General features: G+C 46.9%; 4 protein-coding genes across 4 annotated transcripts; 3 read left to right on the forward strand and 1 right to left on the reverse strand.

Annotated features, from left to right (window-relative positions):
• Positions 1 to 785: 785 nt before the first annotated feature.
• Positions 786 to 2,849, forward strand: P175DRAFT_0293385 (casein kinase I). Its single transcript, XM_040892790.1, has 6 exons — positions 786 to 843; positions 963 to 1,175; positions 1,229 to 1,298; positions 1,350 to 1,498; positions 1,555 to 2,605; positions 2,672 to 2,849. The coding sequence occupies exons 2-6, from the start codon at positions 1,047 to 1,049 to the stop codon at positions 2,674 to 2,676; spliced, it is 1,404 nt and encodes a 467-aa protein (XP_040750642.1). The 5' UTR covers positions 786 to 843; positions 963 to 1,046; the 3' UTR covers positions 2,677 to 2,849.
• A 2,659-nt stretch (positions 2,850 to 5,508) lies between these two features.
• P175DRAFT_0558816 (uncharacterized protein) lies at positions 5,509 to 6,742 on the forward strand. The gene is made up of 5 exons (XM_040900867.1): positions 5,509 to 5,740; positions 5,824 to 5,945; positions 6,005 to 6,103; positions 6,194 to 6,407; positions 6,474 to 6,742. The coding sequence occupies exons 1-5, from the start codon at positions 5,617 to 5,619 to the stop codon at positions 6,590 to 6,592; spliced, it is 678 nt and encodes a 225-aa protein (XP_040750643.1). The 5' UTR covers positions 5,509 to 5,616; the 3' UTR covers positions 6,593 to 6,742.
• A 1,353-nt stretch (positions 6,743 to 8,095) lies between these two features.
• Positions 8,096 to 8,475, reverse strand: P175DRAFT_0502775 (uncharacterized protein). The gene has a single exon (XM_040897466.1). It carries the CDS (start codon positions 8,411 to 8,413, stop codon positions 8,135 to 8,137), a length of 279 nt encoding a protein of 92 aa, XP_040750644.1. The 5' UTR covers positions 8,414 to 8,475; the 3' UTR covers positions 8,096 to 8,134.
• Positions 8,476 to 11,559: 3,084 nt separating this feature from the next.
• Positions 11,560 to 13,041, forward strand: P175DRAFT_0293508 (regulator of G-protein signaling domain-containing protein). Its single transcript, XM_040892791.1, has one exon. It carries the CDS (start codon positions 11,851 to 11,853, stop codon positions 12,955 to 12,957), a length of 1,107 nt encoding a protein of 368 aa, XP_040750645.1. The 5' UTR covers positions 11,560 to 11,850; the 3' UTR covers positions 12,958 to 13,041.
• The last annotated feature ends 207 nt before the right edge of the window (positions 13,042 to 13,248 follow it).

Consider the following 13,248-nt stretch of genomic DNA (forward strand, 5'->3'; position numbering starts at 1 on the left):
AGAAGGACTGATACCTAATACCACTAGTTTACCAAACAAACACCCTCACCCCAGGTGTCTAGTAACCAGACTTACCGGAGCGGGTTAGGCACTCCAGCTGGTGGTAAAGAACCATTACAATACAATACCAATCTGTCTGGTTCCTCTCCAGACTTTCGGCCGTCACTTTCTCTTCTTCTCTCTCTCTCTCTCTCTTTTTCTCCTCTCCACCTCTTTTCCTTTTTTTCCTGCTTCACTACCAGGCACTCTTCCTTTCCTCCCCTGGGTCTCTCTACCCACTCGTCATCCTCCATTCGTCTCCATTTTCCCTCCTCTCTCTCTCTCTCTCTCTCTCCCTGTCCGTCTCTCTTCCGTCTCCTCCTTCCCTTGTTTTCGCTCTCCCTTCCCCCCGTCTACCTCGCCCATCCCTCTCAAACCACTGCTGGCTGCAGTTTGTCATACTGTTGCGCAGTCGGTGCTTCTGGGCCTTTTTTTTTTTTTTCGCCCTTATTGACACCTTCATATCCTCTTGTAATTTTCTATCCGCACGTCGAGAGAATTGCAATTCATATCGAATCCCTTTCCGAACGGCGCATCCATAATTCCTGCCGCCGCTACTGCTGCTGCTGCTCCCCTCAAAAGCTGTCGCTCCCCGGAAGATAGTCATCACTCACCTCGTTCCTGTCAACCCTTCCTGTCACTGTCTCCCACGGGCCTTTGGTTTTCGTTTTCGAGCATCACCCTTGCGATTGCTTCAATTCCCGTTTGTCCGCGGTCTGTACCGTTCGACTTCTCCCGTTACGTGATACCTACACCCTAGATTGTTGGATGCATGGTATAGCTTGGTAAATATCGGTTATATCTGTACGTTCTATTCTGTCCTCTTTTTTTTTTTTTTTTAAATTCATCTTACGATGGTTTTCTTTTTCTTTTTCTTTTTTTTCCTTCAGGCCGTCGTTCGCTGACAATCTGTTCCTGTGCAGGTTAGCCTTTCACGTGTTAGCCGCCCGAGCCTTTGCCCTATCGTTAAGGTTCCCGAGACTTCGTCAATCACGCACGACTCCAGTATGGCCTCTTCATCGTCCAACGTGGTGGGTGTCCACTATAGAGTGGGAAAGAAAATTGGCGAAGGTTCGTTCGGTGTGATTTTTGAGGGCACGAATCTCTTGAACAGCCAGCAGGTTGCCATCAAATTTGTATGTTGTCTTCCACTCCAATCAGAATGCTTCCAACGGACTAACGATACCAGGAACCCCGGAAGAGTGATGCTCCCCAGCTTCGGGATGAGTACCGAACATACAAGATTTTGGTTGGGTGCCGTACGTATATCTCCCATCCAGCTCGCACTCAGCTCAAACTAACTTTGGTAGCGGGCATTCCCAACGTATATTACTTCGGCCAGGAAGGTCTCCATAACATCCTGGTCATTGACCTGCTCGGCCCCAGTCTCGAGGATCTTTTTGATCACTGCAACCGTCGATTCTCCGTCAAGACTGTCGTCATGGTTGCAAAGCAAATGGTGTGTACCGTGCCCAGTTTTCAAATAGCACCCCCCTCAATCTAACCCATCACCAGCTTTCTCGAGTCCAAACAATCCACGAGAAGAATCTGATCTACCGTGATATCAAACCTGATAATTTCCTCATCGGCCGCCCTAACTCCAAGGCTGCCAACGTCATCCACGTCGTTGACTTTGGTATGGCCAAACAATACCGGGACCCCAAGACCAAGCAACATATTCCTTACCGTGAGCGAAAGTCGCTGTCCGGAACAGCGCGCTACATGAGTATCAACACACATCTGGGACGGGAACAGTCGCGACGAGATGACCTTGAGGCCTTGGGCCACGTTTTTATGTACTTCCTACGAGGTGGTCTGCCGTGGCAGGGTCTGAAGGCCGCCACCAACAAACAAAAGTACGAGAAGATCGGCGAAAAGAAGCAAACCACTGCAATCAAAGACCTCTGCGATGGCTTTCCAGGTATGTATCAGCGTATCTGTTTCCCCCGTTCGCTCTCACTATCAGATGCGATGCGACTAACCCACATTTGTCTAGAAGAATTCAACAAATATCTGACTTATGTCCGCAACCTTGGCTTTGAAGATACCCCGGACTATGATTACCTGCGGGACTTGCTCACCCAATCCCTGAAGAATGCGGGAGAGGTCGAGGATGGAGAGTATGACTGGATGAAATTGAACAATGGACGAGGCTGGGAATACAAGTCGTACTCGTCCCAGCAGGGACTGCACAACAGCGCCCTTCCGACCTCCGCTAGAGACCTTCACGGCCAGCCGCTCCGAAGCAGCCAAAGACCCGGCGTGACTGCCGACCGTTTAAACGCCGCGCAGCCCCCGCCCCCTTCTCCAGCGAAACCCGCAGTCGGGAAATCGCGCGACCAGCCAAACGTCAGAGGCGGCATCCCACCAAAACGCCAGAGCGGGGGTTTGGACACGACACCCGCAGCATCGACCCAAGCACAGTTCCAGAACTCAAATGCAAACATTCCCGGTCGCCTCGGCAGCCCCACAAACCCGATGAAGAACCAACAAACCCAAGGCGCGCAGGCAAGCAATGAGCCGCAGCCCACCTTTGTACAGAAGGTGATGAAAGCTTTATGCTGCGGTAGGTGACCTTGCTGCCGTCCTACCCTTGAAAATTGTGTCAAGCCTTTTGCTTATCTAGCGTCAGGTTGACACCTGTTTTGAGTACGGAACCTATGTAATCCTACATAACGTCCTTGACATGTTGGCTGTCGACTGTTCTCTCTTTATTTTCCGCTTCATATACACTCAGGAGGTTTGAAAGGCAACATGCTATACTGTCAAAACACGGGTGTCTCCTTCCCCCCCCCCCCCCCCCCCTTTTTTTTTTTTTTTTTTCTTTGTTGGACCGAGCACACTGGAAATTTGCAGATCCTGCTGGCAGACGAGCACTATCTCGGTAGGGGGCGGATATAATGTTCTCCTTTTTTTTTCCCCCTTATTTCTCCTCAATCGGCCTCGATTGTGAGCCATCACACCCGCCTGATTTCGTTACCTATGCGTCGAGATCAGTTGGATTCGAAACGGGCTGGACCTCTCGATAGAGCGACCCTCCTTCACCTTCTATGCATCATACTCTCCTCTATCACTCGTTATGGTGCTACGGCTTGGAACGGCGAATTTGAGTGTTTTGTTCTCTTAAACTGTGTTTCTGTCCGCTACTTTTTTTTTCTTTGCTCTTGTTTTGTCCCGCATCTCTGGCACGAGCCGTTTAATACTAGATTTCATCTTGTTTCTGACTACATGATCGCTGCCCACCCTCACCCTAACCTTTTCGCAATTCACCTTGACGTTTGTGAACCCTGTTCATTTCAATGGTTCGGTGCAACAGCTTGTCAACGGCGATGTTAATGACGTGGCAGAAAGGCGTTTTTGGCACCCGATGGATAAGACCTCACCTCCCGTGTGTTACCAGGGTAGTCCTATATCTATGTGGCATTTTTAGCATATAAATGTTTTTGTGTGCCCTGTGCTATACATTGCAGGAATGTTCACTGTCCATCGATCAAGGAGTTCATGTGGAAGTGTGGTTTTGCTTTGCTCTTCTATCCTGTGTTTCTGTTTGCAACCCTCTCTTTCTGGGGTATCATTCGGATGTAGCCATTTGCTTTGTTGATTTCTTTGCTTTGTCTGTCCTTCAGTTCATAAAACAGCGCATTTCTCAGTTTCTGCGTTCCTGTTGATGTTGAGTAATTGTTTCTTCTTTCTCCAGTCTGCTGCATGGCTAGAGCCTGGAAGAGACTATGTTTCATATATGTTCTATTCCCTGTCGATTAAATCTACTGTTTGTTTGATGCATGTTGAGGCTTTGAGCAGTGTGTTGGATGTGGTGAGTGCTTGTTCCTCGTCACTCTGCTTGAGCATATATATAGGAGCAGGGGTGGCATAGAGTAATTAATCAAGTTTAATTGAATCCCTTTAGAGTATCTGGGTATTAGCCTCGAGCCTTACCCTGTCTTGGGTACTTTCTTGCCACATACAGAAGAGCTACAAACTGTCACAGGTAGCATTATATAACAGAACAAGCAGGAATAAGGAATAACAGAAAGCAAAATGCTTACCAGAGGAAAGAAGGGAAACCTCTCCCTCCTCTTCTTTACTTCACTACTTCTTACTTACTTACTCTTCCTACCTAATGCTTTCTATCTCTATATATCTCTATCTATCTCTATCTCTATTTCTATAGCATGCATGTACTCCACAGCAAGAAACCAATTCACCACTACTCCAACAACTACAATAGAAAAACAAAACACCCAGCCAGACCAAGAAAAAAGAAAAAAAAAAAAAAAAAAAAAGAAAAATAATAATAATAACACTCTATTGCTAGTTATTTGGGGGTATTGCTTTTGCTTCACCCTTGGGTTTAGGGTTAGGGTTAGGGTTAATTAATTAAACCTCTAGGAGGAGAGTAGCAGCAGCAGCAGCAGCAGCAGGTACGTACGTACGTACGTACGTACGTCCAGTAAGTAGAGTTAGGTACAATGTAGGTATGTAGGTATGTTACTTACTTAGCTTAGTTAGTTAACTAGTGGGTTGCAAACTGTAACTAACTAACTAACTAACTAACTAGTTATTACTATAGTTACTTTTTGTCTGGCCCAAGCTTAGAGAGAGAGAGAGAGAGAGAGAGAGAGAGAGAACATACCTGTCTTACTGTCTGTCTGTCTACATAGATAGGTACTTTTTGATATCGAACCCCAGGTCATTTAATTAATGCATCCGTTGTCTTCCGAGACTGCAGCGGAGTAGGAGTAGGAGTAGGAGTAGGAGTAGGAGTAGTTAATTGTTTGCAAGGGAGGAGGAGGGCTTTGTGTTACTCTTGTAGCTGGTATGCATGCTCTGCTAGTTCATCAACAAGGGTAGGTACTGTAGGTACTCCGTAGCTATGTCTTTATGCAGAGGAACCTGCCAAACTGGGCGTGAAGATCGCTGGGATGACGGGCAACGATGTTGCATGCTGGAACTAGCTTCAGCTGCATTTGCTAAACCCCTATGTACCCTCTGCATAGACATTGAGAAAGTTCACTATCCAGGCAGACAGAACCGATAAATGATCTGATGAGTAAGAGTAGAAAAAAAAAAAAAAAAACAACTCGCTACTACTCCGTACCTTGGTGGGTAACCATGTCAATACGATACCTGGAAAACAAAACCCACCAGGATGAGAAATTAGCCACCTGTTTTCAGTGGCTGGTTGTCGGTACCCGAACAGCGGGGATGAGACGAGCTAGAAAGTTTGGGATCAGAAAGGGAGAGGAGGTGGGCGAAGCTATGCTGGTTTAATTGGATATGTGTAATAATGTCAAGGAGCGGGGTAAATGGTTTGGCTTCCCCATGTTAACGGGGGTCAATAATGGCTTGATCTGGAGAGAGGCCTTTTTTTTTTTTTTTTTTTTTTTTTTTTTTGTTTGGGCGTGCCTTGGATGCAGTGATGCATAGGAAGAAAAGAAGACGCCGGCCATTCTTTTGCAGAGAAGAGCTAGTTTGTTGATGCGATATGCTGGTACAGTCAAGAGAAAGCATTTGGAGTTAGTTTCCTGAGTTAGTATTGGGAAATACAAGTACAGTATCTCTCTTGTGTTGTCTGGGATGCGTATCAGCGTCTTGTCAGCAGTTAATCAACGCCTCTGCACCATGCAGACAGTGCTTATTGGCCTTGATTCGTTACGCTCTTCTTCTGACATTCGACATAACGCAGAATCTTCTGGCCAGCGTTTGGGATATATTAGAAACCCTGTGTGTGTGTGTGCTCACCTGCTCGGCAAAGAGAATAGGGGAGGACATTGGTTGGAATAGTTTCCCCAATTGCAGATGTCCGGGTGCGAAGATCCATCGCTCATAGCGGAGTTTCCTCGATGGATGAGGAAAAGAAAACCCATCCTCTGATTTTCGATGAATACGAGGAATCAGGAGCCAGGGTGCCGAAATTATGCATTGTGGGTTAATCCCAGGGAATTCTTTTCCCTGTCCGGGCTAGACCACACGTGATGGTGGATTGGATGTCCCAGATTCGCAGGCACTGCGACTGCAAATGACGATCGCATGGAATGTTTCAATCAGATCGCGTTATGGGCAGGTAGGTCAGTGAGGTCATTCGATCGTGGAGCAGTGCTAAATTTTGGTATTAACGAGTACCCACCGCCAGGGTGCTACTACCTGGACCTAGGTCATCCAGGCGCCTGGGCATTTAGGCCATTTAGGCCAACAAGTCAAGATCGTTGCCGAACCAAGTAAATTCACACTTGAATCATGTTTGAGGGACCCCCAGGAAGCACTGCACTGGTCCATGGTTTCATCTGGTGGATCCACAGTGGGATCTAGAACCGTGAGTTGGGCGATTCGGCAGCTCGAGACGCCAATCCGAGAAAAGCACGACTATCGTAAGGTGGAACATATAGAAAAGTACGGAGGACCTAGGATGATGATCACCTTAATATTAATATCAGGAATCATGGGTGTCACGACGGCGCTTACCTATCGCAATGAGTTGGAGGGGAACAGGGGGGTTTTGGTCCGAGTCTGGGTTTCAAATTACCCGCGGAAAGCATCCAAACGGCGCGCATGAGTCGGGAAGCATGAGCGGACACGGTGGACTGCAGAGCCTAGAGTCTAGCCAAGTAATAGTAATGCAAGAGTAGACTATCTCACAGCGGCTGGGTGGAAAAGTGGCATGTCACAGTTTGGATGCGACTCAAAAAAAAGTACGTGGACTAGTAAGAGTGGCTCTTTTAAACTACGATAGTTGGCAAAGTCAGAGCCAGTAAGTATACTTGTACGGAGCATCTTTAAATCCGTGAGAAAGAAAAAATGGGAATAACTTAGGTAGGTACTAGATAGGTAGGAGGTAGGATTATGAGGATAATTAGGCTATCTAATTAAGGTAGGAATCTGCAGGGCCAGTGAGTTTTTTTTGTCATCTTTATTATTGAGTTCTATTGAATGAGTAACGTTACAACTAAAATTGCCACTCGAGGACGACAACATGTCGTCCGATTCTGATTGGGAGAAAGATAATCACTTAACTATCTGTTTGCCTCCCTCCTGCAAGTATGCCAAGGAAACAGCTATTGAAGTGGCGTGGGATTTCTATGGAAGTTCTAGAATCCCGACTTTTTCCGCGTAGGAAGACAAGAGCTTGGTTTGGAAAAGCTATCTTTAGTTCAGTTTAGGTAAGAATATATCCTCATTTTACATATTAAGCGAGTTTCTGTAGAGTCTTGATCGTCTAAAAAAAAAAAAGGTAGATAAATAGATAGATAGCACCTATCACACTCAATTACTGTGTCGATTCCATTGTATAATATAATGTATATCAGGATACGAGATGATCTGCAGATAGTCAGGGGCAAAGAGGACTGGAGCAGACAGCCAGAACGAACCTTGGAAATGACATTATCTCAAGTTGTGATCGTGATAGACTAAACTGGATTCAAGTTTGTTCCTGGACTGGTCGTTTGGACCTTCCATCGTTATAAGTTACAGAGGAACTAGGTAGAGTGGGTTGGTTGGGTGTGTTTTGAACTGCGTCATATATTAGACAGCCTACAGATGGCATACATATGTTAGTTAGGTACATATCCCCATTCAACATTTTCGAGTCTTCACCCAGTTGTGTCACGAGGACATGGCGTTATTATAGGCCGGAGATTCTTCTGTAGTGTTGCGCCGCGAGAAGCTTCTGCAGTACGACATTAAATCTCCACTGGGACGTAATCCGACTGTGACGCACAGGCCTTCTCTCTAATCAGTCCTCTCGGTCAGCCCCAGCCTCCGAGGATTTCACGACTCAGGAAATCAAAAGGTCGTACCGGTACCTACCTAAGGGAGGTAGGCCTGGGGTTGGTCATGACGGTCATGACCATGACCGTCGAAATTTTGGTCATGACCGTCATGACGGTTTCCAGGTTGTCAGATCGTCGTTTTGCCTGCCTGATCGGGTTAGCGCCCGCAGGCTAGTCCTAATTAAGAATAGTAGTATGTATAGTAGTTATGTGTTAGTTATTGATTACCTAATCTTATTACTAAGACTTTAGAAGCTCTTTATTGGCTACTAACAGACCCACCCTAATCACGTGCGGTCAGGTCATGACCGTCTGAAAACACCCGGTCATGACCATGACTGACCATGACCGTAATTTTCTGTCATGACCACCAGGGCTAAAGGGAGGTGGTAGTACCTTGGGGATGGGGCTGCGGTTGGAAGCACCAGAAGAAGGAAATTGAGCACATGCTTCGTGAAAGTGGACTCGGCTTTGACAATGAAACGGATGAAAATTAGTGTAATTAAACTACGAGTGCCCCAGTCCGCTAGAGAAGTTGTCCACGTCCTGAACTTGGGGGGGAACAAGCGTCCAATCAGCCCGGGCCAAACAATCGCTGAGGCCATCACGTTGTTCAAGGGCGACAACTCATGGGAGGACAGACAGTTGGGGGTTGTGCACATAAAGTCTACCTAGTACAGATTTAGAAATTATTGGGTGGGTTCTAGAGGTTTTTTGAATTGTAAACCTGACACTTCTTTGGGGATAAGTTCACACAATGCCGCTTCTTGCATTCTGACTGGTTGGCTTGTAAATCCGCCAGCGGGCCGAACAGGCCCCAGAGTCAGACTCAGAGTGTCATTTGATTAGTGGGCATTCCTAAAGTTTCCCTGGTTCTCTTTGGTTTAACCCAGACATTCTTTAGAATTCTTTGGCCCTTCTTTTGTGTTTCTGGAAAATATTTATTAGTTATTTATTAATTTATTATTAACCCTTTTTTTTTTTTTTTTTTTGCCTCCCTGTAACTGAAAACGGCAGTCTTACATGGATCCTCCTCCCCTAATACAGAGACCCTCGGTAGTTCTAATGGGAGGTTCAATTCCTGATTATTGATCCTCCTCGGTCTTTTGAAGATATACCTAGGTAATAATAACGATACTTTGGAGATAGAATAATTAGTAGAGCTTTGGAGAAACCCAGTCCAAAGCTAACCACAGGGTGACACATAGACTGTAAGCCACGATACTGCATCTACTAGTATAACCCGCAGGCCCTTGCAGGCACTCTTGAAAGAACCGCAGGAAAGTTACTACAATGCCAAAACACCTGGCCCTAAAATCCACCAGAATCGTCGTGGATGATGGCGATGGCGCCCGTCGATTGAGGAGAAACCAATTTCTGCGACTAGCTCTGTTGTGGAATAGTGCAAAATCTAATTAGGCAGGAGAGTCCAGTTTGGCTTCTTTAGGGTAATACCAAGGAATCCAGTATGACACACCTGCTATCGTCTGTCTGCCTACTGAAGGGTTATCCACGTATATCTACGTACTCTGGTAGGTATATGGATATTGTCTACGAATGAGTTTCAATTCCATCGTTCGACAATTTTACCTACTTTCCTCCCGGCTCTCATTCTCGGGATGTTGACTACCTAAATAATCATTAATGAATGACCAGTCCGACCCCCTTGCTTCTAACCTTGCACTGCCTTCTTGGCGATCCGTAGATCCTGCATGATCAGAACCAATCAAAGGCCCTGCACGACTCCTCGTCAGGCCGTCGTGCACCTTTCCAATGACTATAAGTTACCTAATCCTTTCAAGGTTCAACTGGGTATTATTATTATTATTCTTATTATTATTATTCTTATTATTATTCTTATCTTACCTAGGTATGCATGAGAGACGCCCGGAGAGTTGCTATCCGACTCCAGATGCGTTCCAACTTCTACAAACCACCAGAAGGCAAAAATGGCTCTTGTTGCAGTAGGTTTCAGGGGACCATCGCAGAGCTCTCTACTCTACTCCTCTGAACGTATCAGCGTGGGGAATTAATTCGAGGTAGGCTCATTCATTGCGTTTCTTAGTTGTACCATCTCAACGGATGCGCGGCAATCTTCGACCAAGACCGATAAAGAAAGATCTTTTCATTTCAGAGGAGGTTAATATTGAAAGAAGCATCTTTTAGTGGCCACATAAAAGCCTTGTCCTTTTAAGATTGATCAAGAATTACCTAGGTAGGTCGCCAGATTCTTTCAGTTAGGCCAGGCTTTATTGACTCTGACGGTTGTTTGTTGATGTACGGAGTATAAGAGTAAATAGGTACGGACTCTGCCTCCCTCCCCCGGTAGATTTCGTTCGTTTGCTTCAAATTAATATTTTTCCTACGATGACTGCGTAGACTTCCCGTAACTATAACTATTAATTATTCAGTGGTGGCAACTACTCCTCCCTCTCTCTTCAACGCTTTCAAATTGGAAGCTGCAGGGAGTCCCTGTTCCTGGGACCTCCAACGCTGGCATACCATCCATACCTATCTATCCCCACGGATACACAAAATCAAAATTCGACACCGCTTCGCTTCGTTTCCCCTGGATTCCCTTGACCAGACAGTGGACATCAACCTCAATCATACCCTGCCATTTGAAAGATATTTTATATTTTATCCCTCTCTTGAGCGATTTAACGGTTGCTTCTCCTGCCACTTTGGCGGCATTTTCTGCTCATCCCCTTACAGCAAAGGTTTTGCTCTTCTTCTCATTTCATTTCAAAAACTGGATCATTCCGAGATCTTGAGATGGAAATGGATAGAGATCATGGATCCACAAGACAACTTTGAATCGTCATCCGTCAAGTCAGTACAATTCCAGATAGCGACGGGATCCACCTGGATGTGTTATTTCAGAGTTTAGGATGGAGAGTCCATCCATCCCTCTGTTCCCCCATCTCCACTTCTTTTTGCATCATCAAATTGGTAAAGTTAGATATGCGTATCTTCTACCACCTACACCTAGGTAGGTATGCATGGCGGGCCCCGTAGTATTCTTTCTAGAAAGGAATTACGTGACATCCACTTCCCCCCATCCTGTTATCTAAGTGGCTCTCCATCTCCGCCGACCTCGGCCTGATAGGACCCAGCGCTTCAAAGTTCTGGCTACCAGAGGATCGACTGAAGCGTCTCACCATTCTGTGTGATTCGCTTGAACCAACCAGTCCCTCTCCCTCTGTTCCTGTGGGCCCACCCCAGGCTTCTTCTCGCTGGACGCTTCCGTGCAGCCTTTCTGGACTCTGAAGCGCCTGATCATCGTCACATCTTTTTTTTTATTATTTCCGTCCTTCTTTTTCTTTTCTTTTCTTTTCTTTTTTTTTTTTTTTTGCCTTTCTTATTCTTATTTCCACCCGGTTCTCCTGTGTTTCTTTTAATCTTATTTCAAGCCCACTCCAACTTCTCTCGACACGCCCTCCTTTGGCTTGTGTCGTCATCTATATACCCTCTTCTTCTTCTTCTTCTACCATTCTTCCATTATTTTTAATGTGCTTATCCTACCTGCTAAAAACAACTACTTTCTTCTCCCCTGTCTTTACCATTGCCGCACGCTCTCGTTCTTGAGGACATTTGCCGCCGTAATTCGCCCTGACTAACGCTCCCACCCCGGGTTCACTCCAGATCCCCCCCCCCCCCCTTACTCTTTAACGCACACTTCCACTGGGACTTGTCTTGACTTTATATGACTCTCTCGCCTGATATTCGACTTCAACTCTCCCTCTTGTTCACCACCTTTCTCTGTTCTCTCACGGCTTCTCGCAGCAAGCAGTTTTAACTCCTGTCGGAAAGCCACTGGGAAGTCCTTTGGTCAGCGCGCGCCAGCTTACCCACCAGATTAGCGGGAGCTATTTCCTCACCACCACCCCCTCTGAACTCTTTGAACAACTTCACTAAGACATCTTTGTCCATTTTGCCCCCCCCCCCACAGCATTTGGGCTGTCTCGGGTAACGGGCGCCCCTCGGGTGCAAGATTCCACTCTCAACATACTTTCAAAATCGGGGACGCACGCTGTACGCGATGCTGAAGAAGAAGTCCTTGCACCCCCCTCTACTCTTTTGGAATACTTCTCCTACTTCGACCCCCGAGCTCTCCCCAACATCCTCGTCATCGGATAGCGAGTCGGACGAGGACATGGACCATTCCGGTTCACGTCCGCTAAGTCTGACTGTCTCTCCGGGCGCATTCTGTCCTATGCGACCGACCCTAGATGAGGTACTCGCCAACACAGCACCAGCACCCTACACTCTCGGCGCTTTTATGGCCTACCTCTCTCAGAATCACTGCCTTGAGACGCTGGAGTTCACTCTGGAAGCAAAACGTTATCGGGAAACTTACGAGGCGCTCAGCCGTCCTTTCGGCCAGTTCCCCGTACTTGGCGACTTTCCAGAGAGCCAGCATCTCCACATGCTTTGGCAGCGACTCCTATCGGCGTACATTCTCCCTGGGTCCCCGCGTGAGATCAATGTTTCAAGCGAGGTCCGGGATGACATCCTGCGACATGCCAACTCGACCATGCCCCCACCCCCTCAGATGCTCGATGCGGCAGTCAAGCTTGTGCATGATTTGATGGAAGAGTCGATATTCTTGCCCTTTCTTAATGCCCACTCCGCCTCCGCTCACGTCTTGCCTCTTCCGGAGTCGTTGTTCCCGCACGAAGACGGTGTTACCATCGTTTCCAACTCTAGTCTCGATGACCATGCGGTGAAGCGGGTTCGATCTAAAGGAGGACGGCTATCCCCACGGACATCGAGAGAGCTGGGGTCTCCCGTTTCTTCGAGCCCACCTTCGAGCCACCTTTCCCGTTCGAACTTCTCCCTCAGCGCTGTAACATCTTTGGGGAAATCGAACCATCGAACGTCTGGCCAAATGTCGAGCACCAGTTGTGACTCTGGATCGGCTGCCCTGACCGACGATTCTGGTAGTCTGCAATCCACAGGAAGTGTAGGCGAACCAATGACGCCTCCAACGACCCCTCCTTCCAGCGAACCTCAAGGAATGCACATGGCTCACAGTCCTAAGGCTCGAATCGACAACCCCTGGAAGAAAATGGGCATGAAGCTGGGATTCAAGAAGCGATCGGGCAACACGAGTCAACACATGAAGTACCACGGAATGGACGAATGACATTCTCCTGCCGACCACATTGGGGTTTACTTTCCTCGTGAACCCTCTCGACTCTTTTCATCAAATTATAGACGTTACGACCGGAACTGCGTACCACGAAACACTACATACGACTTGATCATTGAACCATGAACACGATCACTGGATTGATACGAATTGGACGGTGTAATGTATGGGCATATATTCTCATTTTTACTCCACGGAAGCATTTTCATAGCAGGCGTTCTCGAACAGCGAGTGAGCGAAACTTCGATTTCGATTTTCATTTCAGCAACCCAAAATCAGATAGAA

The sequence above is a fragment of the Aspergillus ochraceoroseus genome, assembly GCF_002846915.1.
Source record: "Aspergillus ochraceoroseus IBT 24754 chromosome Unknown P175scaffold_6, whole genome shotgun sequence".
Taxonomy (NCBI): Eukaryota; Fungi; Ascomycota; class Eurotiomycetes; order Eurotiales; family Aspergillaceae; genus Aspergillus; species Aspergillus ochraceoroseus.